Genomic DNA, 26,686 nt, shown 5'->3' on the forward strand with positions numbered 1-26,686 from the left:
ACAGAGGTAATTCTGAAATAATTGTAGAGTATTGATTGAGGCAAACATGTTTCGAATGTCCACTGTACCATGTGGCCTGCATAGCAAAGCCTCATATGACATTGAAGTGTGATCCACCATTGTCATTGTCACATTTTGAGCACAGGTGAAAAAATGGGGCTATGAGACATGAAAAGCACTTCTGCTCACTAGGACATCATAGTGTTACAAGTAGTCCTGGGGTCAAGAAAAATAAACAGGAAGTCATTGTGATGAGAAAGAATTGCAGAAGATCGCCCTGCTGCTCTAGTGTTCTGAAAATGACCAGAAGCAGAAAAGCATTTAGGAAGAGGAGGAAGGTGAGCTGACCAATATGAATATTATGGGCAGGATCTAATAGGGTTCTTAGGCCCCTACTTATTTTCTTATGCCTCACCAGAACTGTTGTGCTGGCAGTTTGTGCAACAGCAATTTGATACTTCTGTGGCCACCTGAAACAAGTGGAAATGCTCGTTTCTGGAAGAGGAAATGTTGATGGAAGATGCTTAAGGGAGCTCTGCCAACTTCCCTCCTTACGGAAATGAGCATTTTCATTTCAGGGCTTCCCCTAGGCAGTGCTAAATTTACTTGAGTAAGTGCTGAGTCCCACTTGCACAATGGAATTGGCAGAACTCATGGTTTGTGGGAAGCTATTGGCAGGCTGGAAAGGGATCAGTGGAGATACTGGGTTTAACTCATTGCAGAGGCGTGAGAGTGTGTGAATTGGATCTCAGGAAGATGAAAGGTCGAAATGCACTCCAGTTAGTAATGGAGATGTTAAAGGTAGAAAAAAGGAATATTGCAGGGTAAATGATGCATCTCAGTAATAATTCCCAGTTTTAACAAATGATAAACGGGACTTATAATCTAAGAGCACTATGACTATTTTGCTTATCTGATATGCAGGCTTGTAAGCAGATGCTTGTTCTCTCTCTCTCTCTCACACACACACACACGCACGCACGCACGCACAAACCCATGAAATGTGAGTTTTATGAAACAAATTTCAGGCCTTTAGTAAACTTTAGTAAATCTTTTATTTATGTCATAGTGTTAATCTTTAAAATCTTTGCAATTTTATGTATGTCCTGTCACATAAAATGTGAAATCTAACACCATTTCAGACATCCTCAAAGTACTATCAAAATACTTTGTGCCCTGCCAAAATAGTTTCATTTGAATTCAGCTACATATAATCAGGGTGTAATGTGAGTTTGTATGGAAATGGGTCTTAATGTAGAAACTCTGAATTCTCATAATATATTTGGAGTATGGCATTTCCCCCTCTTAAACACACTTTTCACATTAGAGGTTTTGTTTCCTTCGTAAGGCACATGCTTGAAACTGCTGCATTTCATGTGCAAGTCTCTCCCATATCTCCTCACAACAAAGACAAAGTAGCCTTTGCAGTCCCACTTGAGTAAATAAGTATGTCTTTAGATCTAAGAAGAATATATCAAGAATATATTTTTGTTACTTAAATAGTTATAAGAGTGTCTGATCAGGATTGGGACCATGGCACTTGGGAAAGGACAGTGGTATCTTTTCCCCTTTCATTGCAGTCCCAATGAAAATTGTGCTCCTACAAGTTACAATTGATCCCATCTTCCTTCCTGGGAGAAGGAACAACTTGAATGTGGGAGAAATCTGTGTCAGGGGAGAAAAGAGTTAAACTCTCCTCCTCTATATGTTGGGGCCACCATCTTCTCCCCAGGCCATGGTTTTTACTGAAATAGCATTTCTTTTAATGCATCCTTTTACCATATTATGTAGTTTGGTCTTTATATTCCAGGCTAGTCTTAGAAGCCAAACGATCTGTTAGAGGGTAAATCTTCCTATCCAGCCATACCAGAAAATTGAATTTACTGAGTTGAAAATTTTACAAAACTCTTGTGTAATGAGGGATTCTTAATAACTGACTATTCTTAGATATATTTCATGAAAGAAGATTTATTTATAAATTAAAGGTTTTTGTATGTGGTCCCAGTTACTAAAAAGTCTCTGGGTAGGTTACAGAGAGATGGAGAAGGCAAGCAGCTCCCTGCGTCCATCTTCCTTGTACTGGTGTTTTTTATACTTACAGAAACTTTTAAGAACAAACATCTATTACTGATGTATCTTGTAGGTAAATGCTCTTCAGCAAGGTCCATCCCAGAGAGAAGCACCTGTGGGAGAAGATGAAAAAAGGACCGAGGGCAAGGAAACTGGGCAGAAGATGCTTTGGAAGGTGAGCTCCACCTTTTTGAGAAGTGGAGGATTATCTAAGATAATATTGAAATATTGTGTGCTATCAAGTCTCACTTACTCAACAAAAGATATTCCTTTGGACCCCTTTGCTTGCAGAGAATACTTATATTATCTGTGCTATGGACAAATTAAATAAGTGTACAATTGGTTTAAACTATAAACTGCAGCTGCCTCAAATGCCCTATTTCCCGTAGGCACTAGGGCTGCAGTATCAGTCAAACATCTCTTGTCATATTGTTACAGTTATGGAGAATGTACTTACTTACCTGCTGCTCTGTGGCACTGAATGTTTTATATACCTAGCAGACTTAGCTTTTTGCTCTGTGACTTGACAGAGACTCCCTAATGGCTCTATACATCCAGATGATGAGGCAAGTCGGGCTGTGGAACTGCAGGAACTTCTGGAGAAGCAAAACTTTGAGCTAGCGCAAGCAAAGGAACGGATAGCAGCCTTGGCTGCCAGTGTTGCTGAACTGGAAGAAGATCTAAGCACAGCCAGGAGGGACCTAATAAAATCAGAAGAAATGAGCAGCAAATACCAGAGGGACCTACGAGAGGTTAGAGAATTCTCTTCCAGTATTGTATGTGTGGAAAAATCTGAATCAATTTAAGGACCCATCATAGTGCAAGCTAAAGCTGAGACCTTACCAGCCCTGGAAAAACTATGCTGTTGCTCTAGTTATTTAATGACAAAATCAAAGTACTGTCGTGCCTGGAGATCAAGTGCCTTGCAGAAGTATTCACCCCACACCGCACTTTGACTTTTACACATTTTGTTGTGTTGTAACCTGGAACTGAAGTAGGTTTAATTGGTACTGTTACCACTTGGTGTACATGAGGTACTCAGAACTGTGAAGGTGCAAGATATGTTTATTGATACAAAAGGAAAGCAAACAAAAAGCAATTCACTGGTTGCATAACTGTTCCTTCCCTGACAGTTTTGACCTTCTTTGTTTCTCAAGACCAAAACTCATGCATTCAGGAAGCAGGAGAAGGTGAGAGGCATGGAGGGCTCCCTTCAACACAGGAGATTCTCTGTAGCTTCAGTTTTTTCTTGCTAGGCTTTTCAGGGTTTGCCTGTGATACAACCCTCTGCTACTTGTCACCTCTTTTGCAAGGAAAGACGTTACCTTTGGCAAAGGTAGAGCAGCTGTCAGGCAGGAGAATGGTGCAATGGAGGCAGGGTGCAAGCTACATATTGAATGGCCTAATTTGAAGGGCACCCACTGTACCTGACCCAGAATGGGGCCAGCCCATTCATGCAGAAGAGAGGTGGCATTTTGAGCTGCCCCACTTTTGGCCTGGCCTGCTCACTAGTCATAAAAAGGGCATTCCCTTGCTCCTGAATTACTGACTTCTAATTGTCTAGGGATTTCCTTCTGATGCTGTGGTTCAGGCAGATGTCTGCCTGCTGGAGAGGTATGTGGCTACGAAATGTGTGACTTTTTGCTCATGCCGTATCCTCCCAGGCTTTGGCACAGAAAGACGACATGGAGGAGAGGATCACCACGCTGGAGAAGCGCTATCTAGCAGCCCAGAGAGAAGCCACTTCCATTCATGACCTTAATGACAAACTGGAGAATGAGCTGGCCAATAAAGAATCTCTCCATCGCCAGGTAATAGGCCTTTAATGCCATGCCATCTGAAATGCCAACGGTAATCTGGCTGAGAGGTACCTTCGTGATGGGAATTATCTTTAAATGTCCATTTTGTGTCCTCAGTAAAACATCATACCTGTACACTGCTTTCTTCTCATCTAGTTTTTCCCTTGCCACTGTGCCCATTCAATTTAATATATTCCCATGGGCATTTACAATGGCCATCATCACAATTATAAAGCAGTCATAAAAAATAAGATAATCTTTAAAGCATTGACGGAGTTGAAAATAATACACTGTACCAGACCAGTTATAAAGGTAAAAGTTTTCTCCCATCACTGGTTGTTATAAGTGCACCTGGCGCCTCCCATCACCTGCCACCTTGGAGCATCACTTCGGAGAGTGTTTCACAAACAGGGTTTTGCAACCCTTTAAAAGCCCAGCCTCTAACTATAAGAACCAGAGAAGGGCCTTGGGTTCTGATCCTAACAGTCATGCAGGCTCATATGGAAGCAGACACTCCTTAGAATGCTCCTGTGCCAAGCTATACGTAATACCAGACTTGGTACTGTGAAGAAAACAGGCCCCAAATCCTCATATTGTCCACTAAAACCCAAAGCTGGACAAAACCACAATGCTATAAACTGTGAAGCATTTGTGGGAATTCACTGTCAGAGGCTATCATTTTATTTATTTATTTATTTATTTACATGTATTTATAGGCTGCCTATAATTGCTGAGGCCTTCCTAGGCTGTTTACAATGCATAAAACATATTAACAGAGTAAAACACATTAAAACCAATTAAAACATAATGAATTAAGCATCTATAAAAGCAGTTAAAAAGGGCCACAGCATATGCAGGCTAAATATTAAAAAAATCCTATAAAGATATGTCCCATTTATGCCATCCTTCAGTTACAAAACTTCCAGGGTGGTGAAGGGATGAAAAATAATTACAAAGTAACATCACAGAACATAAAATTAAAACAAAATAAACAAGCATGGAGTAGGAAAAAAAACCAAGTGGTGCTCAGTTTCCTTAGAGTTGAAGGCATGTGCAGGCACAGAAATGGTAAGTCCAAGATTCCTTGACTCTTCCTTGGGCATCTTGAATGTATGCACTGGGGCAGAGTGGCTGAGCTGCAAGCCAAAGCTGGGTTTACCGATTGGCTTCTGTGCTCTGTTGTTCTACAGTGTGAGGAGAAGGCACGGCACCTCCAGGAGCTTCTAGAGCTAGCAGAGCAGAAACTGCAGCAGACAATGCGGAAAGCTGAGACGCTGCCCGAAGTGGAAGCAGAGCTGGCCCAAAGGATAGCTGCACTCACCAAGGCAAGTGCATAACCAGGAGCTGGCAGCCAAGCCCGGGGTACCAAAGGGGTACGGCATCTGTGCAGAGCCTAGACTTTTGCTGCAATGGAAAAGAGAGAGAGAGAAGGATAAGGATGCTTTCATCCTTGCTACAAGGGTTGGCTTTTCCCCTTTCTCCTCTGCATTGGTTGTGTATCATGAGCTACCCCTTGCTCTTCTAGGATGACACACAGCACAGTCTGTCCTTTCTGCCATGAGTTTCCTCCCATGGGAATAGGTGGAATATCAGCTTTTACCTGACAAGAATCCAGTCATTACTCAAGGTCAGGGTAGCTTGAAAAGAGACCCATTGAATTGTGGCTGTGCCGTCATCACAGTCTACCAGCATCATATGGACATATTAAAAAACAATATGGGAACAAAGAGCCCTGTCAGCTTGTCATAGTCTCTGAAATGGTATAAGTACAAGAAATATTTCTGTGAACCAGGAAGACCCTAGAAAATCTATACAGCAAGGTTCAGAAGAGTCTTTCTTTACTTCCTTGATGCAAAGTTGTTTTATATCTAAACTCAGCAAGACCCCTCCTCTACACTGTATTTGTTTTTCTGTACTCTAGTGCAGGCTTTAGAGAATCTGGTTCCAGTATCTCTTAGGTGTTCCAAACCCTTTTGAGTCAGTAGGCACCTTTGGAATTTTTAAGGCAGTTCTGTGGGCACTCCCTCAAAATGGCTGCCACGGTAGGCATGGAACGTCACAAAACCTCATTTCCCAGAAGCAAGATATCTGAGACAAAAAGAAAAGTTACTTGTCCAAAAACCTGACCACAAGGCAGAGGTAGAATGTGAGCTCCAAATACAAAATCACCCTTTTTGAATCCAGTAAAGCTGGATGCAGAGGGCAGAACTTCACTTTGCAGCATGCTGGCCTCTCAGTTATTTTTTTAACATCTTAAGAAATAAAATTAACTTTTGGAGGTGCAGAGATCATAGTGGGTGCCAAGAAAAGTGTCTATGGCCACATCGGTGCTCATGAGTAAATGCTGTGGACCCTGGAGTTGCAAGTTTGCTACTAACCCAAATCTTGCATTAAAATAAATCCACCCTGGTCATATACCAGACTTCTGGGCTGTTATGGCAAAATTCTTATGTGTGACCACTGTGTTAAGTACTGTCTTACATAGGAATATATATATATCCATCCACTCCCAAATTCTCAGAGCTTGTAAATGTGCTCACTTCTTGGAGAATGTCTTCTTCACTGTAGGCAGAGGAAAGGCATGGCAGCATTGAAGAGCGACTGCGGCAGCTAGAGACCCAGTTGGAGGAGAAGAACCAAGAATTGTTGAGGGTAGGTTGACTTCCATAGGGCAAATAGCACTGGTTTTCTTACCTTTTCTAACATTTTCCTTGCAGCAGAATGGCTCATGTCAGGAAGCTTTTGCAGAAGGGAGAAGACGGCCTAATGTTGTATCTGCTGCTGAGTTATCAGTGCCTCAATGGTTGCACCAAGTGGCCACTCACAAGAACAGCCTCCCACCTGGTTACCACAACTCTTCAGCCACACCACTGCAGCCCTCTGTTTCAGGGGTGGTTTGTAATGGCATGATTCAAGCTGTGGGACCCAGTCACACACGAAGGTGCTTACACTGCTCTGCGTGGTTGGCAGCGCTTGTGAATTGAATCTGAGCTATGAAAGGAAATGGGCACTTCACTGAATTCCTGTTTGTCCCCAGAACCCCCCTCCCATGTGAGCTCTGCCTGTTTACTATCCAGACTGTTCCGTCTTATGTTCTGAGGCATCATTTCAAGGGCTCCTAATATTAATTTAAATGAGAAGCTTGTATGTGCTTGCCAGTGAAAGTTTTTGTCATTCTTATATACCTGAATGCTCAGGGACAGCTCACTTCTGATTTTCAGTGCAGCTAGTGTTCATTAAGATTGGACTCTTCCAGCTTGTAGAAATTGATGCAGCTGAACCAGTGACGGCTTAGAGCAATGTGGTCCTTGTGGTGAAGATGGATTGCAGCTCTCATCAGCGTAGCCAGGGTGAAAGATGACAGGAGATGTGGTTCAGCAATATCTAGAGGTCCATATGTTCTGGTTTAGAGGAGAGATTTTTTCTTCGATCTTTCAATCAGTGAGATGGTCTTATATCTTGATATGGTTGTGAAGGGGTTAGGTACAATGAAAGATGGTTCTGTGATTCTTAGATGATCAGAACTAATTTTAAAGCGGTCTCAAGGAAGATCTGCTTTGTGTTGCTTGACTGATCCTGGCTTCTCCAACAGGCCCGTCAGAGGGAGAAAATGAATGAAGAACATAATAAACGGCTGTCGGATACTGTGGATAGATTGCTGAGTGAGTCCAATGAGAGGCTTCAGCTTCATCTGAAGGAGCGGATGGCAGCTCTGGAAGAGAAGGTATAATGACTGGCCTTTATGCTATGCTGTATTCGCGTGGGAAAAATACAATCTGCCAAGTCCTGTGACAAGACTGGAATTTTTCTTGATCTGTTAATTCTAGGCGGTACTATACTGGTACAAGGCTCATGCTAATGTTGGCAAAAGATTGTTGCCCTGTAGTAGAGGATCATGGAGATGGGCTGTGCAGAAGGGATCCCTGCTTTGCTACCCTTGGTTCCTGTCAGTCCCTTGCATCATTCCCCATATTTTTACTAAGCCCAAGGTATTGAGAACAGTACTGATGCCTTCTTGGGTGCTTTTTGGTATGGTTTGAGTGGCTGCTGCAATAAATGTGGTACAAGAGAGTGGTGTTTCTTAATACTCTTGTTTGAGATCCTTTCAGTTAGCAACTTTTATTCATGCATCAGCTTCTGGGTATCTGTAGAGGCATCAAAAAGCCAGCATTTCTTTCTTGAGGTGATAAGGTTAGGGTGGGAATATGTGGAAGTGCTTTTGTTATTTATTGCAAAATGGTTGACATGTGGTATTGCCAATGTGGTGTAGTGGTCAGAGTGTATAAGTCACCTTGAATTTCAGTCTAGTTTTGCCTGAAGAATTAACTATTGGTAGAACAGTGAAGTAACTATGTCTTTGTAATCTAAACAGCACACAGATCTAATAATCTACTTCTTACCCTGTACATCTCCAAACCTTCTAATTGTCCCTGCCTGTGTCCCTTTTATGTTATAGAAGGGAAGGAGAACCTCTTTCAGCCTAAGAGCTGAATTAAATTTCAGAAAAGCTCTTGGAGGTTTCATTCTAGTGATGGATGAGGCCAGAGGAAAAAGACGCAAAGCCAAAAAATCCCAAAAGGGAAAAAAGGAAAAGAAAAAGAATCAAACCAGCATATTGTACCTTAAAGCAGTTGCTACCAATAACTAAGTGTTAGGGGCAACCATTCAGCCTTGTATAATGGGGAAACATGCACAAAAGCCAGGAAAACACCCGAAGGTCACTGGTGTGAGGAAAGAGATGCACTGTGGGAAAGCAGGCATGGCCATCTGGAAAACCCTGGGAAACCAGAGCTGGAATTCAGGACTTCCCCCATTCTCATTATGAATCACCAAGCTAATAAATGTTTATAGGAGTATAACTATTATACTACCAGAGCAAGATTTGTGCCCCAGGCCTGAGGTTCTCCACTCCTCTATTAGGCTATAGTGATTGTTACATCTTCATGTACAAATTCGTTCACAATTCAGCTTAGTAAAACTCAATAATTCCCCTTTAATTGTCCTCACAGAATTAGAGTGTAAAGACTTGCCAGTTGTCTTACATGTGTTAAAAAATGTCTGTGTTGTCATACAGAAGATAGTCTGACTGGGTCGTAGCTATTCAGCTCTGATTGCTTTAAGCACTCCCCCTTCACTTGAAGGTTTTTCCATGGTTGCAGGGCCACCTGCAATATTAAGGTATTGATGCTATGGGTATATAACAGGTGATTCTTTCTGCAGGTGAAGTTAAGGCTCTTGAATAGCAGCACCCCTGCATATGACTACTACCTTGAATTGTCCCCATTTTCTTGTTACCAGAGTTGGTTGGCACACCGTACCAGGGTTGAAGTTGTACCTTTGCATGAATCAAAAGGGAGCCAGTATGGCAGTCCATGAGTCAGAACTGCTGGCTGAGATATGCTAATCGGGACATTTCATTGCAGTCCCAGTTTTGGGGTGGAATGCATCCCTTCTGCCGTGCCACGCTTCTGTTCAGCCTACTGTAACCTGCCAGTCTGCTGTGCTTCCAGCATGAGGATGAAATCACAGGATGGCTTCGCTGATTCCCTTTCATGTCTAATGTTTGTTCTGGAAATGCATCTTGTGTTCCCCCTTTTAATTACCAAAGCACTGAAGTGAAAGCTGAGAAAATGCCAATATAGGCTTGGGGTGGTGGTGGTATGGTCAGTGTGATCACCGCATAAAATTCATGAGGATGTGCTTATCTTCTCCCTGACTTTCATGAGCCAGTGTGGGGTTGTGGAAACGAATAACAATATACTCATGATGCTTTGTTATGGGGGAGCCAGCAATTCCTTCCTCAACAAGGACAGCTAAGTATCATGTATAGCAAAATCTTCTTCTATAGTTAAGGAGCCTGGAATTTAGGACACCAAAGGGTCATTGCCTCTTGCATCACCTCATTTACACAGGTACTAAATGATAATATCCTTGTACATGCATTTCATCCAGCTGTTTGCACTTTTGTGTTAGCTGAGAGAGTGATAGTCTGGGCTGGAAGGCTAGTTGTTGCCCATTCAGTGTGGAACAGTCCTTTTCCAGTGCTTCCTGCATTAAATTGGCAGGAAGAGCTCTTATTGACTCAGCTTAGACACTGCTGAATTACATGATATTTGTGGTTTCCTCTGTAGCCTTTGCTTTTGATGGCTCTGAAGCCAATCCTTCAGCACTGAAAGCATTTCGTATCTACTGTGTAAGCAATTAATTTATTTGCAAACATCTGCACAGCTTTCTCAAGGACAAACCATTTCATTTGAACAATTCTGATTTTGTAACAGCACAGTGGGGTTATCTACATGAGTTTTGGAAGGATTTTTATTACAGAAGAGAATTCACAAGGAAAACTAGACATGTCATTTGTCATGGGGTTAGTCCTTGCATGCAAGTTTTTTTTTTTTAATAGCCTGTATGTGGGATGGGGGACTGACCTGTATTGAGGCTGTGGTATAGGGAGAGGATGGCTGTTGCCACAGTCTGAATAGAACTGTCCTACTGAGCATTGCTGTTTGTAATGAGAGCAAAGCTCCTATAGACTCAATAGGGAGCTTTCCCCAATCTCAAATAGTATTGGGTCCATGGCAGGGACAAGGAATTAAAGCCCCCTTCTCTCTGTTTCATGATTTCGGTCCAGCTTTCAGTCCCTGCCTCCATGATGGCTATTAATTTTATTTTTTAAATTTTTTTTGTATGACCTGGCTAAACACATGACAAATGGCTTACCTAATTCAGCCCTAAGAGGTTGTTTCCCCAGAGAGAGCCCCTATTAATGTCTAACTTTTCTCTTGACATTGCTGGCCTGACCAGAGGCATCTGTGAACTTCAGTGAAGGGAGCAGTTTGCCCATTACTTGTTAGGCAATGCAGGGGCCTTTTCTGTTAAGTAAACTGCAAGGTGAAGCGAGTGAAGCTTTTCTACAATGCTACTTGAGCACCTTTTCTCTGGTTGACCTAATCGGTCCTATTCCCCATCTTTATCATTACTCACCTTTGCTTTTTAAGAACACGTTGTTGCAAGAACTGGAAAATACCCAGAAACAGATTGAGGAGCAGCAGCATGACAAGGTAAAGGCCACTCCAGGGCCCTGTTTAAGGAGTGGCAGTCATGGTTATTAAAGTGCTTTTTCGGTGCCTTGAAATAGCATGATTGGAAAATGTCAAATGTTTGTATCATGGTGGCCCGTAAGTTCCCAGCAGTAACTCTGTCACGCTGCTATAATTGATTTATTATATAATTTAGCATGAGCACTGTATGCCTTCCTGCTGGCTCCTGAACCCAAACTCTATTTCTTCTTTGCAGTTACCAGGATGTCCTCATAGAGGACTATGGTGACTCTGCTTTGTCTAGATGGCACACTATTAACTATTTGATGGAAAGTTGGCAAGATTGGGATCTGGACTAAAAGGCAGAAAGTTGAAATGCAAGTAACTTGCTTTGGAATCCTGTCTAATCACGGCTGAGGCACTGCTTAGATACATAGGCATCTGTAGAACAGCATAGCAGTGTTAGAAGTTAGATTTTGTTTCTTCTGCTGACCTCCAGCTGAACTGAAGAGTTTAATCTATCACATTACATTATTGAAACTCCTAGCATGGCCATTAATCTCAGAGATAGGAAGCCAGTTATATATTAACAAAAGAAAGGACCAGCGATGACAATTTTGACAATGCTCAGTTGTTTTCATTTTTCCTTTAGGTTGCACTTGTGTTTCAGAGCTGTCCCTTTAGAATTCAAACTTCACCGTATTTTGCTGCAGAAGAATAATATTCTACATGGCAGAAGAATAATATTATAATAATAATAGAAGAATAATAATCTTTTGCCATGTAGCTCACTGCCATTTCTGATGTGACTGTCACATGGAATGTGGTGATGTAGCTGTTCCAGGCACCCCTTGGATGGTGTCTGTGATGTAGAAAGCAATTTGATTGCATAGCTCAACTGTGGATAATTTATCTCTAATCAGTGAAATGGAATTTGCAATGTGGCTACCTGCATTGCTTTGCCATAATTCACTTTTTGGTTATTTACTGGATGAGCCCTTTCCCGTAATTTCTTCCCACAGAACAGGAGTGTCATGCAGCAATATTAAAAAAAATAAAATAGAGATCTGCATTCAGGTTATTCTTTTGCATTTTGTTTATGTTTGGGATGTGGAGCTTGTGGTCACCCAAATGCCCACTGATCAGGACAACTCACATCAACTCTACCCATCCATAGCCAGTCCTAAGGAGTTATGAGAACTAGGCCAAAACATCTGGAGGACCACAAGTTACCTACTCCTACTTTGTTTTCCTGCTCCCTCATCCACTCTCCAAAGGAATACATGTTGAACAGCAACATGAAACTGTCCCCTGGCAGCAAAACAAAGTCCCTGTAGCAGGATTGCCACACGCCTTATTGCTAACGTGTGGCAAGAAAGTGCATCATTAAGGAAAATGCAGTTGAAGCTTGCATTCAGGGAGCATTTGGATAAGTCCCGACTTGGGAGTTAATTCTGCCAATAGCTGAAGATTCTCCACTGAGCAATCCTGTGATAGCACAATCACAGTCATTCTTTGAGAATGCTAGAAACACAATTAGTGCCACATGGCACCCACGATGCTTCATGAAACAGCCAGGAACCAAGAAGTGCCTGCTTTTACCCATTTGTCTGCCTCTTTGCCCCTGGCCCTTTGCTGTTCCCTGCTTTGCCTCCAGCATGATTCTCTGCCATTGCCTGCATGAAGACTGACTTAACAGATGTATTAAACTAGTTTGGTATGATAACAGGTAACTGGCTATTGAAAATCATTTTTGCTGTTGTTGTTCTAAACAGAGAAGGCTGTCAGATGAAATTGACAAGCTGAGATTAGAAATTGACCAGTTAAAGACAAGAAGTGGATCTTTTCTTGACAGTGTACATACAAGGTGAGGACACTCCTGTTCTTTTTCATAGTATGACAAGATATTCAAAGGATTCAGAATTTGCCTCTGTGAGGGATTATTTTGCTGGTATGTGTGTTTCTCTCGTTCTCTCTGTTTTCGTTCTTTTCCCTGATACCTCTGAGTTCTGCTCACTGAGATGGAAGGAACCATCAAGCCTCTCTATTCATACCAGCTTCTGGGTTTTTTCTCTGTACTGTATCTTAGGAACTTAAAGTTGCAAGGCTACCTGGGTCCAGATAGGAAAGTCACACATTTCCTTCATCTTAATGGCAGGTAAAATACAGGTATTCTGCTTCCTCAGTGATTGCATCTTATTTTGTGCTGACCTCTTGTTCCATTGGGCTTTCATGCTAAGTTCTTGCTGCAGATATTTATTTAAAAGTCATGGCACAGACTTCTAAATAATACTTTTGAAAACAAAATCAGAGTTTGCATTCTTCCTTCTCCCTACAGTTGCTTCAGAGAAGGAAAAGAAGGCGTACTTTCCCTTTGTCCTCAAGGTCACCTTTGTCAAGGCTCTAGATTCTAGAGTGTTAAATGGAACGGCCATTGGGATGAGTTCCCTGGAGCCCCACTCTCTAGAGATGAAAGAGATCAGCCTCCCTTTACTCAGAGCTCAACAGGCAGAAAAGGGCTCTTGCTGAGCGTTACAGTACATGCTGTGCATGCAGAAAAGATAAGCAATAGTCCCCATTGCTTAAAATTCAGCTGGGAGAGGCTTCTCCCTGAAATGCTCAGATTTGGTATAAGGCCTATTTCTAATTGGTATTCAAAATGGGATTTTTCACTCCTACTGTCACCTAAAGAAGGTGAGCCGCTCTGGCTTCCCTCAAGCTGTTTAATTAGCCTATATCACTAAGACCCCAGTCAGGGTGAATGCCTCTATGTTGCCCTCTGCTGTTGGAGTTAGTGATTGATGCCAGGAACTCATGCACGGGTGTCTGTCTTTCAGGTGTTTAGCACCCTGCCGTAGTTTGTTTGAAGGTGGGGTATCCTTATTGAAAAAGCTCCAGCAGCAGCATCCACACACAAGGGGAAGCTTTCAGCAGGCTTTGGTACCTGGAGCCCTGAACAGGAGGACTGTGCCCTGTGACTTTATTAAAGTCACAATAAATAAATTTTATTTATTGCTTGTAAATACAACACATCAGCAAACCTCAGGAAGCTTTCACATACCCCCCTGACTCTTCAAAGTTCTCAGCTGGCCAAATCAAAATTTTGGTATAAATTTTACCATAAGCAAAGCCTGCCTGGCTGCTGTTGCTGTGTGATCCAGTAGAGGGCAGAATCACATAGCATGCCAGCTAATGGATAAGGTAATTGTATACCTGTAGTTCTCCAGTTGCTGGTTGCTGTGCTATATGTTTTTCAGCCTCACTGTGGAAAAGGAAACAGTATGTCCAGCTCCAAAGTGCCTGGCAGGCTTTTCATACATTATGCATTTCATCCATGGATAACATTTCAGTGCGCAAAACCAGGTGAAATCCACACTTACATTGTCACATCTGATTATCACACTTGTGTGTGTTTCATTTTGTACCGTATTGTCATCTTTATCCATGAATGTTCTAAGTGGATGGCAGTATATTAGTTAGTGCATTATTGTCTTGAGTGTTTCCTGTTCCAGATCTTTGGGATAACATTTAAATATTTGCATTATCCCTTGATTGCAGCCTTTAGTGCAGGACTAGGGAATGCATGGCTTTCTAGATGTTTTGGCCTACAGTTCCCATCAACCCTAGCCAGCATGGCCAGCCATGAGGGCTGACTGGAATTATAGGTCAAAACATGTGGATGGCTGCTAGTGGCTCATCCCTGACTTAGTAGATTAGTAGAGTACATTGTTTGAACCTCATGCTGTACCTCCCATTCCCAGTAGGTGGTGCCCTTGTCCTCTCGGTAATTTCTGTAGTTGTCCACAGCTTCTTTTAATCCTGAACATTTCTAATTAAAGGCTCTTTGGCAGTAAAGCTGAAAGAGGCCTGTTCTGAGAACCTGAAGAGCCATGGGGGTGCTCCACTGCTTCATCCTAATTTCTGGTGGTAGGAGGCATGTATGTACAGCAAATTGTGTGCATGTATATATTGTCATGAATTAAGGAATACAAATACTGGAACCAAAGTACAGTGAAGGACATCAGTGGCTGGTGACCATAGGATTAACACAGTTCCAAGCCATCAATGAGGAGAGGAGAGGAGAGGAGAGGAGAGGAGAGGAGAGGAGAGGAGAGGGGAGGGGCACTTCCTACCATATACATTTGCTTCTGTTCCAGTGTTTGCCAGTAAAGGAACAAGTAATAGATCCCTGGGTGTTCCACCATGTTCACCCATACTAGATCATTGCAATTTAAATGCAGTGTATAGAACCATTTTATTTATATGAAATGTAGTTAATTCCTTTCCACAGTCACTCAGATAGTTACCACTGTTGGAACAATAGAAGCTGCTGATACACCAGGTTATAAACTCAAAAGCAGGAGCTGTGCTAGCATGCTAGGGGCTTCCCTGAGCCCATGTCTTCCTCAGGATTCTGCTGATGTTGTTGTATGTGTACTCCAATTTTCCTTTTCATCTCTTTGCACAATGTGGAAAAATATGTTTTGACTATGTGTCTTGGTTGACCATGAATTGATCTCGTCTTGTGCCTTGTAGAAGTTTATTATTTCAGTGCCAACGGACTTTGCTTATCCCTCAGAAATCTTGACTGCCACTTTGCCTGCTGGCAACATATGGCCTTTGCTTCAGGCTTATCAAGTCTCTTTGCTAATGCCTTTCCTCCTCCAACTTCCACATACACCAGTTTTTCCAGTTCTTCAGCCTATTTTGTCTTGTAGCTTCTACACATTTCTTTTGTAACTTATTCCATTCAAACCTCAGAAAACCTTTCACCTCAAAAGAGGGCATTTTATGATTTTACTTGGCACCTGATACCTGGAGGAAAAGAAGATTCTTTATGCCCCCCGTCCCCCACTGTAATCTAAGAGGGTACATGTAGGATAGCACTGGATTTGAAAGAAGCAAGTGCTACCTCCCTCCACCTTCTCAGTTACTAATCACTTTGGGGTTTGAAGCTCCCCTGCAAAGAAGAGTGGTTAAGGCAAGGTGCATCTCTAAATTTAGGGAGGCTATTGATGTGTAGATTCCAGGTTGCATCTCAGTGGTACTTACCTAATGCTTCATTCACAGCTAGGGATACATAGAGATTTACCTGGTGCTTTCTACCTGCCATGTGTACTTCATAAGTAAAAAGTAAACTCGGTTTCTGTGTTTAGGCTGCATATGCTGTGTAAACTATTCATCTAGTTCCAGAACTCAGCAGTCTCACACTATGAGAGGTGAGCGGGGTGAGGATTTCCTAATGATTAATTTCTCCCAGCACCTCTGCAGTTCTTTGTGCATACACCCAATTTGTTCAAAACATAAATGCCCAAGATTTCAATAACAGATTTCATGTCCTACTGTGGTACTGGCAATCAAAAAGAGCTTCCTATGTAGAAAGTGCCTCCTAATAAAACATCATTGTATTTTGAATCTGGGAATTAGTGCAGGCCTGGGTGGGACTAATGCCAGCTCTGGTTACTGCACATCAGGACAGGTTTCCCTGTCATGCCTAGACAGAGAATCATGTTGGGTCCCTCCCTCTCCTGGAACACCAAGAAGCCAGTTGTAGGTCTGCAGAGCCTTGCACCCACTGAAGATCTCAGCTGTCACTTTTCCTTTGATCACCCTCTCTGTGCGCTGAAGTGGGGCCCTTGGTCTCAGACAGTATGATGAGAGAGACATTGTTGGTCTGTGTGCGAGCCTGCTGTGCTTTGTGACAAGCTAGGCAGCTAATGATGTAAAATGTTATTGAATACAACTAAGTTTCAGTGACAACTCTCTCCATCTGTCTGTCTGTCTTTGTCTCACATGCACAAACACAGAGGGGGAGAGAGAAAAAGTAATTAAACCTAAATATGCATGCATGAGAGACACTGAATTTTTAGCTTGCTTTTGAATAGCTGAAACGAATATCCATTTCTGTTGACCAGTTAAACTTTACACAGCAGATAATGGGATGCTTATTACTTGCTAATTAAGGGTGTGCTTATTTACCAGTTGGGGTCAAGTTCTTCAAAGTTTGTCTTGTGGCATACTGCACTCTTGAGTGCTTGTTTTGGCCTCAGTCCAACAAGAAGCTACATGAAAACGGGAGTTGTGTGTGTTTCCCTGGGCTGTAAAGAGCACCCCTTGAGTGGGGTTTTGAGCATTTGTTTACAGCAAGTGGTGTCTTCCTCCTTCCCTGATTAATGATTGACAGCACTCCAGCTCTACCATAAGTGCTGCTGTTTAAAAGTTATTGTTGTATTTTTATGTGCTGATTTTATTATCTTTAATCTTGTGAGACACCTTAAGTGTATTCTGTTTCAGAAAATGGTAGAAATAAGGTTTTCTAGACTGGTCTATTAATCTGCTCTGCCTACTTCTAGTTTTGTCACAGAATTAAAATAAGATTTCACTACAAAGTGCTTTTCCTTTTCTCCCTTTCTGTATTTTCCATGTGTAACCTCTAGGTGGCATTGTGATATTGCAGAGTAACACAAATACACTACCAGGGGCTTGTGCTTTGTTTTAGGATGGGGAAAAACACATTTTCTGTGTTCCAAAATAACCCATGAAAATACTCTTAAACAAAAGCAAAACCGGAGGGTCACAGTGCATTCTAAAAGATCTGTAAACAGCTGAGTAAGGAATGAGTGGTAAACAATAAAGGCCTCATATATAAAGGATTGTCATAATTATGACTACTTGATTGCTCTTTAGCTTTGGAAAAACCTTAGGTAGCACCCCTTGTCTTTTGTTAGACCAGGGTGCTGGGTTCCCTTCATAGTTTTCACTGGAGGAGACTTAAAATTCATGCAGGCCTGCCATGATTTAAAAAAAAGAAAAAGAATAGTACAAAGTTCAGTAGGCTTCATGTACCAGGTGTTTCCTCACCCATTGGTAATTTGCACTATTTTTCATGGTACTGGCTATGAACTGATAGCATTAGCCAAAGCATGTATCCTTGTATGTAACCTGTGACAATGTATGGTATACTGCTCTACAAAGGGTGTCTTGTTTTTCCAGATCCATGATTAGCTAAATATTTTGGTTATTCCTCAGACCATTTAGACAAGTAATAGCATACAATGTATTTCAGTGTATGTTCTTTTAAGAATTTCAGACACTAGAAATTTATTTGTTTTTAAGATATTGATAGTATTGTGATGGGCTAGAAAAAATGGGTGGGAGTAGGGGGAAGTTACCAGAAAAAACCTAAAGACCCATTTTTTCCAGGGAAGGATTTGCGAAATGTGGAAAAAAATTGCTTCAAAAATCTCTAATTGTTGTGGGATTATTTTCCCAGCCTTTTCTAGACCCTTCATATCTCTAACTATTGACCAATAAGACAAAAGGGAATCATGCTGAAAAGTATTTAACTTGATGATTTTCCCCTTTCAAATGGACTTTTTAAATGATGCTAATCAGAGTGATCCCTATAAGACAGGTAGTTACCTCTTCCTACTCATAGGTCTCTGGTTGGAAGCACTCCAGACCTCAGGTATCCCCTGAGCACCATGGTCCATGCATCAGCTGAGCCTTTTGGAACACCCTCCAGCCTTCACCGGGCACCAAAGAACCGATTTGCAGCTCTGCGGGAAGAGCCCTCCAAGGTAAAACTCCTGATGTTCGCCTTGCTGTTGCTAATCTCTAGCGGCAGCTCCAGTTACGCCTGCATCTTGGAGCAGATCGCAAAATGTTTGTGATGGCAACAGCTGCAGCAGCTGTCCTGTGCCTTTAAAACAGGGGGCTTTGGCCTTTCACTCGGCAGTAACAGCTGCAGACTGAACCCTCTCTGAAGGAAAGAGACTCCCTGTTGTGCAGAAAGACCACTGGATGGTGGCCAGGACAGTACTTATGAGATGGGCTTGTGCAGAGGGTGGTGAGATGAAGTTTCAAAGGATCTTTGCCTTGCTGTGAAATCTGGGCAAGAAAGAAGCCTGTGGCAGCCCTTCGTTTTACTTCTCAGCTTGGCTGTGGTGTTGTGCTTTTAGTATACTTATATTGTTGTGATTATCTGTGTAAGCCATACTGTTTTAAATAAATGTTTAAGCATCACTGAGCTGGTCCAAATAGAAACTGCTTGGATTCTCTAGGCATAACTATACATTTGGAGAAGAATTGTAATACGTCAATAGATTTTAGTTGTTCCTTAATCCAGTCCACTCAAGGCGCTAATGGATTGGTGATGTTATTTGCTTCAAGAGCTTGTTTGTTTAGTGCGGGTTTACATCACCTTCCTTCGTTCATAGAGAATAATCAAGGTAATAAGTATATTCTTGGAAGAATTCAGAGGCTTGATTATTGCAGAGTGAAGGCCAAGAACTCCCCTTGTTAAACATGGAGAGCTAACTTTGTATAAGTCCAACGAATGCAGTACAAGGCAGGGCACTTGGAATATTAGCTTCACCCACTGTGGCACTGATGGAAATATCTGTTCTTGATCTTTGCAGATCGTGACTATTTATATAGTCATCAGAAAAGTACCTGCTTGTTAATAGAGACATTGGCACTAAATAAAAATAGTTTTTTATGCCTTTCTGGCAGTGAAACTGTCAGTTTAATTTTGCTACTCATGTAGTAGGCTCTTATGAATACACATGAGTATTATTTAATGCATACATGTTGATGCTTCAAGCTATAGTTTTGCATTGTTTGTGGCAGCCTACAATAATGAAATCTGAATGTTTTATTGTTTGATTATATTATCACTTTCCTTCTTTGATATCATTAGAACCTCTATTCTTGACAAAGCTATCCTCTGCTTGCTTACGTTGAGGTGCTGTATCGGTCAGTGAAGCACCTGCTAAAATTCTTCATTCTACATGATTATTAAAAGCATGGGGTGCCATTCTGTACTGGATCTGTCAACTCTAGCTGTGTATGAAGTAATTTCCAGACTATCTTGCTATAAGATACTCAGTAGTTCCCTTGGCCAAAGAGCTGTGGGCTTCAGTTTTCGCTTTTTTGTATACTTGAACAAAGGTGAAATTGTACAGTTTATGAAATCCCTGATACCCTTTCTCCATGGCATCTTTTTGCAACTTGTTGCAAAAGCAGTGCAACTTTATTGCTATGCCAGGAGATGAGCGCCATGTCCCAACCAATCCCCAAACACCCAGAGCAGGGAAGAGCCAGCCAGCCAGCCAGCCAGTGTTGGTTGGTTTGTTTCCTTCTCCTCTTTTCTGCTGTGACTCAGTGAGTACCTGCCCCTTTCTCTGGCAGGCATAGATTCCAACAAAGATGCAGTAATGTATGACTGATGGGGAAGTGCCATCTCTTGCATGGTCTTCTCTCTTGTGTTGCAAACCTATGAAAAGACCTACCCCATGTGCCAGGCTTTCTGCACTCTGGTTGAAGCCCAGTCTTCTCAAGTTTAGTTAGGTGGGGGCATTGACAGCTGAGACTAAGTTGAGGCCCATCATCTCGGAGACCAACTGTGGGAAATGGCATTCTTTCCTTTGGCATCTCTCTGCTGGTCTTCCAGTGTGGTGATAATGTTTGACTGATCATGGAAGGTAATGCCTTGCACTGGCTGTGCTGTGGTTTGTATGCAGGACTGGGAGCTTGCCCAGCCAAGTGGAGTTCTGGCCACTACAGCTCACACTTTTGACAGTGACCCGGAGATTTCTGATGTGGATGAGGATGACCAGGAGACAGTCTTTAGTTCTATGGACATGCTATCTCCCAGCGGTCATTCTGATGCCCAGACCCTTGCCATGATGTTGCAGGAGCAGTTGGACGCCATCAATGAAGAGATCAGGTATGAAAGACACTAATCCATCTCATATTGTATGTACCCTATATAATTATAGAAACATAGAAACAGAGCGAGTCAGAAGGGACCTCCCGGGCCATCTAGTCTGACCTCCGGCACCAGCCGGCTCCACCCATGACATGCCCACCATGTGGACGTCCAGCCTATCCTTGAACACCCGCACCGATGGGGCCTCAACAACCTCTTATGGAAGCCCATTCCACACCCTCGGGGTCCTAACTGTCACGAAGTGCTTCCTGGCATCCAAATGGAACCTTGGCTCCCTGAGCTTTGCTCTGTTGGAGTGCGTCCTGCCTTCCTCTGCGAGGGAGAACAGGTCTTTACCCATCTCCATGTGACATTCCCTCACATACCTGTATGTCGCCAACATATCCCCTCCGAGTCTCCTCTTCTCCAGGCTGAAGAGACCCAGTTCCCTCAGTCTCGTCTCATATCCCATCCCCTGCAAACCGGCCACCAACCTTGTGGCCCTACGCTGCACTGACTCTAACCTGGCAATATCCTTTCTGTAATGAGGGACCCAAAACTGAGCACAATACTCCAGTTGTGGGTGCACCAGAGTCATATAGAGTGGTAGTAATACCTCTCTCAATCTAGAAGCCACACTTCTGGCTATGCAACCAAGGGTGGCGTTCGCCCTCTTGACCACCGCATCACACTGCCAACTCATGTTTAGCCTGCAGTCAACTAATCTGTATTCAGGGGGAAAGTTATGGAGGTATAAGATCAGAAAGCTGTATGTCTGGTCCCTGAGAAAGCAACACGTTCACAGGATGGAGGTTTCATGAAAGTTTAAGAATAACTGCTGAGGGATTCATTCAGAGTCCAGGAGCCTTAAGCTGTCATAATCAGTGTTTTGGAGTTTGCTTCCCAAAAATATGATAAAGGCTTCATCCATCCATCTCTGAGATCCATGTGGAGATCTCAAAGCATAGATTAAATAAGTAAAAACTGCCTCTGTAATAAAGTATGTAGACCTACACACATTTAGCATTGTCTTCTGAGGCTTAAAAAAGGGTTGGAGGAGGAGCAAAGCCTAAATGGAGACTGGAGACCAAGCATAGTTGCCTTAGAATAACCAGGCCGCATAAGAGCACTAAATGTCATTCTGTTTCTAAGAGACAAGTTACTGATGTTATCTGAGCATTAATGCTTATGCAGTGAACCAACATCGTACCAAATAGAAATCTGCACTGACTTAGGGCACCCAAGTCCTGTTGCTTTATCAGTTTGAGGTAAAGGAGTAGCCCCTCTTTTATCCCCACCACAGCTTACAGTTGCAAAGCCCACAGCAAACTTTTTGTGACTCTGATACCTTCAAGATTTTAAAGACATAAACCAAAATTTATGAAGTACAGAATAACTGGTGAATTCTAGGTAGGTGTCCTCAGTGAGGTACAAGAAAAGGACACGAGGGCTTTCAAGTTCCTACTTGAACTAGTAAGGAAAGTTACCTTGCAAGAAATACAGAGGTAGGTTAAACTGCAGGCTTCCGCTGACTAGTGCCTGCTGGGTATTTTGGTCCATAAACTGCATCAGCCCTAGTCAGCATGGGCAGTGGTTGAGAATAATTTGAGATCTAGTGCTAAATATCTGGAGGGTACAAGGATGGGGAGCGCCAGTTCAGAAAGCGGAAAGAAGCTCAGCACATGCAGTTACTGAATTGCATCTGTATCTCAATTTTCAACATAGAGGTTAGTTTTCTCAGTGTGAAAGTTTTGAAAACATGACTCAAGAGGAAGGAAGCAGAAATGTGTGAAAAACAGCTCTTAGGAAGTAGCCCAAACCCTTCAGTCAGGTACCAAAAGGCATGAATATTTGCATTTGCTTGAGTAAAGCAAGGCCAGCCTCCTTGGTTATGTAGATGCATGAGCAACAGTGGTCCTGGGGAGGGGATGGCTGCCTTCTGGGTAGCACATGTGAGCATGTTTCTGAGTTGAGTGTTTCTGGGTTGAATGCCTCTGTCTCTTCCTGTATAATGGTTATAGTAAATAAGAAGACTCCCAAGCTGTGCCTGGAGGCTTTGTACTGAAATACCTGCCTCCTTTTAGAATGATCCAGGAGGAGAAAGAATCAACTGAGCTGCGGGCTGAACAGTTGGAGAGCCGTGTCACCAGTGGCAGCATGGAGGCCCTGAATCTAACACAGCTACGCAAGAGAGCATCCATCCCCACCTCCCTAACTGCCCTGTCCTTGGCCAGCTCATCTCCTCCAGTCAGTGGGCGCTCTACTCCCAAGCTCACTTCTCGCAGCACAGCGCAGGACCTCGATCGAATATGCAGCATGACCCTGGTAAGTGGGGCCAGGAAGGATGGATGCACTACCTGGCCAGGTGGCTATTGAGCCACATTCTCTTTTCAGCTTTCTCATTCCTTCCGTCTTTGGCCTGGGTAGGCAGAACAGCCCAGGATCTCTCACCCTTAATTTTGCCACTTGAATTGTATTTATTATGTCAAGACATTTAATGGCACAGTTGCTGCCACATCTGCCATCATTAGAACCCAGTGTTTATCTATGCTTTCTTCAGTTCAAATCATTATGAACCATTTCCACTGCAAAGAGCTTGCTTTCTGTCATTCTGAGCTAACTTCTACTCCTTTTCCACCTTATCTTTGATAGCCCAGTGACTTGAGGAAACACCGGAGAAAGCTACTTGTGAGTCTGTTGGTTTCTTTCTTAATTTCCGTGCACTCTTATTTCTCCTCTGTAACCTAATTGCTCTGCTCCCTTGCTAATGCTGTTTAAACAACATTCAGCAGTTCTAGTGTACTAGCATAGCGGAGCTGGCCGTATCCGGGGAAACATCTGTCTCCTCAGAAAAGTAATAGTGGTCATCGCAAACCACTTATTTTAGGAGGGACTCTAGTTACACACACAAAATGAAAGAATTGGCCAAGACTTGTCTACAGGGTTGAAAAGTTGCAAACCAGACGATTTGACTTCACCTTTATCAATGATGCAGTAGGAACCTGGGCAACTTTTCCATCTTCTTCAGACCTTCTGCTCACCCTCTCCACTTGCCCCCTGTAAAGCAATATTAAAATCCTCCTCAGATCAGAAAGTGGAAAGATCAGAGAAGGAATGGGCCAGGCTTACTAATCCTCTCTCCGTATATGAGAAAGGTAAATGTGAATTCTTTAGGTTGTAACCCAGCAACTGTGCACTTTTGTAAAAGACAATTATGTTAAAAGTACTTTAAGGAAGAAGCTTGTCATAGGAACCTCAGTTTGTTTATTCTGAGCGTTGGTTCAAGGTAGGACATTTGCAGATTCAGAAAAGAAAACTCCTTACAGGTGTAGTCATATGCCATTTTGTTTGCCCCATATATAATAGTTTGGCCATAAATGCACACTTACTAGTTCTTGAAAGGGATCTATTTATTTATACTTTCATTTATGTGCCACCTAGTACTGTAGTTTCAAGGTGGCTTGCAATAAAGGTAAAAACACATAAAATACACATATAAAGATAAAACAGATATGAAAGAAAAAATAAAACATCGTATTTACGAGTTTTAATTCAGTGGGATCCTATTTTCCCTGCGCTGAAACCTGCTGAGCGTTGCTGTTGGAGAATGTGCTGCTGCTTTATCGATTGCAGTTCGTAGTGCTGTGCTATGTAAGTTGTAGCTACAGAAGCAGCATAGGCTTGCGGGGCTTGTGCCTACATAGGTACAAGCATAGCTCCCACCTGCCATGGCTATATGAGTTTGCAAGCTTTTCAGAAGGCTTATTTAAAGAAAGCACTTTTAAAAGTGGGCCTTAACTTGTGATAGTCAGCCATGTCAGTGCACCTCCTGTCAACGGGAAAGGATTTACACGTGTTCTGTCAGTGCCTGCATCTGAGAATCTAGTAAAGTCAGAAAGTCCAGATGTTTGCATTTGACAAGAAAACTCTGAAATCGTAAGTCCCCATTTTGGGCCAAACTAAAAAGCAAAATAAGTACGGTATTAAGGGAGCAATCCTATGCATGTTTAGATAGGAAATATCCCACAACTCCCAGCATTCCCCAGCCACTGGGCATGGGACGAATGCTGAAATCACACACCTCAACCGCTGAACACAAATAGTGGCTAATCTTCAGTAAACTAGAAAATGTCACACTTCCTGGACTGCTTGCAATTAGGTGTGGGATAGAGGCATCACAATCTTTAATTACAGTGAATTCCAGTGGTTCTCCTCCAGGTCTGCCTTCATGGCTGTTAATGATTACACCCAAATCTCCCTTCAGACGGTGCCCTGAAATGACCATGCAAAAGGTGGCTATGTGACCGTCATGGGCACCTGATTTGATCATATCAGGCTTAGGTTGGAACAGTGTGTCCATTTGCAGATCTGCACCTGGAGAATGTGTGCTTCAGTTGCAGTTCCAGTCATCGGTCACCTGCGTTAAGAGTAGAATGTAAAGCCCCAAGTGCAGCACATGAAAGTTGCTGCTCCATTGCTTAGAAGTCCTGGCCTTTAATACATATATACTGCAGCTGCTACCTTAGGACTTTCTGGGTATGAGCCCAACAAATGAGGCATCACTGCCTGTGATCAAATCTCAGAAAGCAGCTGCAGTTCCAACCTCCCATCCTTATTTCCAAAGGCTTAATGAAGTTTGCATATGATTTCAGTTCCCTTGCCTTTCTTCTCCCCTCTGTTGTCTCCACTGTTCTGTCAGGCACAAAGCCAATTCTTTTCAGATGAAGACTTCCCCAATGCAGCATCTGAGCATTGCCTTTAAAGTACTACTCACTTAGCCGTAAAAATGGGACACCAAGAGATGCTACTTTAATTCCCAGTCTGTAAACTAGCTTTTTAAAAACAAGACCACCACCCCAATAATTGTTTCATTGTAGGATGTGCAGTTTTCTGTGCATAACAGAGTTTATGTTTTTAAACAGTGGCAAAGTGTCTGCTCCCCACAGTGAGGCTTCCCCACCCCATACCAGTCATACCACTACTGGTGCAGGTTTGCAGCATAACCCATGAATGCATTTATGGGGTGGAGGTGTTCCCTTTGCTAAATGAAAAGCCTTACCCTGTCTTAGGATTCTGGAGAAGCTAGAGCTGGGTCAAGCAGTTTGTCCCATCTTCTTCTGGCAATTTTCAGGGAGGTGGCCAAGGACAAAAAAAGACACATACCCCACCAAAAAAAAAAAAAATTAGGCGCAAAGACATTTTGGGTCACTTTCATTGGGGAGGGTTGAAACCAGCTTTACTGTTACATGAGGTGAGTAAGTTTCCTTTCCTCCTTTTTAAAGCTTCTTTATGGTTGTTTGTAGCCTGTGGCCTTCATCCCAGACACATTTCCTGGGGCCTGGGCTGGAAGAATGCTCTCAGGAGTAGTGCTATACGGACCAGCTCTCAGGACAAGGGATTGGGATGGAAGCTGAACAGAGAACTTTATGGCCTGCTATGAGTGGCAGCAATGAAGCCTTTAAAAGCTGACTCCTTGAGTCACTTCATCTACCACTAAGATAAGTCTAATCCCCATGCCCAAAAGCTTTTTAGAACGTTGCGGCTGCCCCTTCTTAAAGCAGCCATAAAATTACTCATGTAGGGGGAAAAATCTTGTGAAATAGGAAATGCAGGAGAATGTTTGGCCTGTTGTGAGAATTTTGCATTCATCTGCTTTCCACAGTTAATAGCATAATTGCAGCCAGGCTGACTATGGTAGTGCAACATACCCCTGCCATTCCCTGCATGTTTCTGCCTGCTTCTTTGTTTTCATCTGCCTTTGCATTTAGCCTCAACATGAGTCTGTGATTTGCTCAGTATAAATGAGTTCAGATGCAGCTCCTGTTTCAACAGTAGTGCTGCTGCCGTCACCTCCTCTCTTGTCTTATGGCCTCAATGGAAGCATGTCAGCTTTCTCTGCTTGGGTGCTAAACAGGACCTTGCTTGCAGTGTCAAATTCTGTCTCCTTGAGGGTAATGTTTTGTGCAGTTGGGGAAGCCAAAACAGTTTTTCCTTGAATTCTTGGTGATAGTTTAGCATGATAGAAGTGAAAATCTTAAGAAATTGCTAATTATTTCTAAGAGACA

The 26,686-nt window shown here is 42.7% G+C and overlaps 1 protein-coding gene across 3 annotated transcripts in view; it reads left to right on the forward strand.

Annotated features, from left to right (window-relative positions):
* The window catches only part of PPFIA4 (PTPRF interacting protein alpha 4), a 137,696-nt gene that overhangs the window by 81,358 nt on the left and 29,652 nt on the right, over positions 1–26,686 (forward strand). For all 3 annotated transcript variants that reach the window (XM_044447551.1, XM_044447554.1, XM_044447553.1), the window contains exons 6-17: positions 2,144–2,245; positions 2,601–2,822; positions 3,735–3,881; positions 5,060–5,194; positions 6,438–6,521; positions 7,462–7,593; positions 10,868–10,930; positions 12,685–12,776; positions 18,348–18,489; positions 20,434–20,639; positions 22,706–22,946; positions 23,274–23,309. In XM_044447551.1, coding sequence (XP_044303486.1) covers positions 2,144–2,245; positions 2,601–2,822; positions 3,735–3,881; positions 5,060–5,194; positions 6,438–6,521; positions 7,462–7,593; positions 10,868–10,930; positions 12,685–12,776; positions 18,348–18,489; positions 20,434–20,639; positions 22,706–22,946; positions 23,274–23,309 — 1,602 coding nt within the window. The remainder of the gene's footprint in view (positions 1–2,143; positions 2,246–2,600; positions 2,823–3,734; positions 3,882–5,059; positions 5,195–6,437; positions 6,522–7,461; positions 7,594–10,867; positions 10,931–12,684; positions 12,777–18,347; positions 18,490–20,433; positions 20,640–22,705; positions 22,947–23,273; positions 23,310–26,686) is intronic.

This window comes from Varanus komodoensis, unplaced genomic scaffold (genome assembly GCF_004798865.1).
Source record: "Varanus komodoensis strain SLA01 unplaced genomic scaffold, ASM479886v1 scaffold52, whole genome shotgun sequence".
Lineage (NCBI taxonomy): Eukaryota > Metazoa > Chordata > Lepidosauria > Squamata > Varanidae > Varanus > Varanus komodoensis.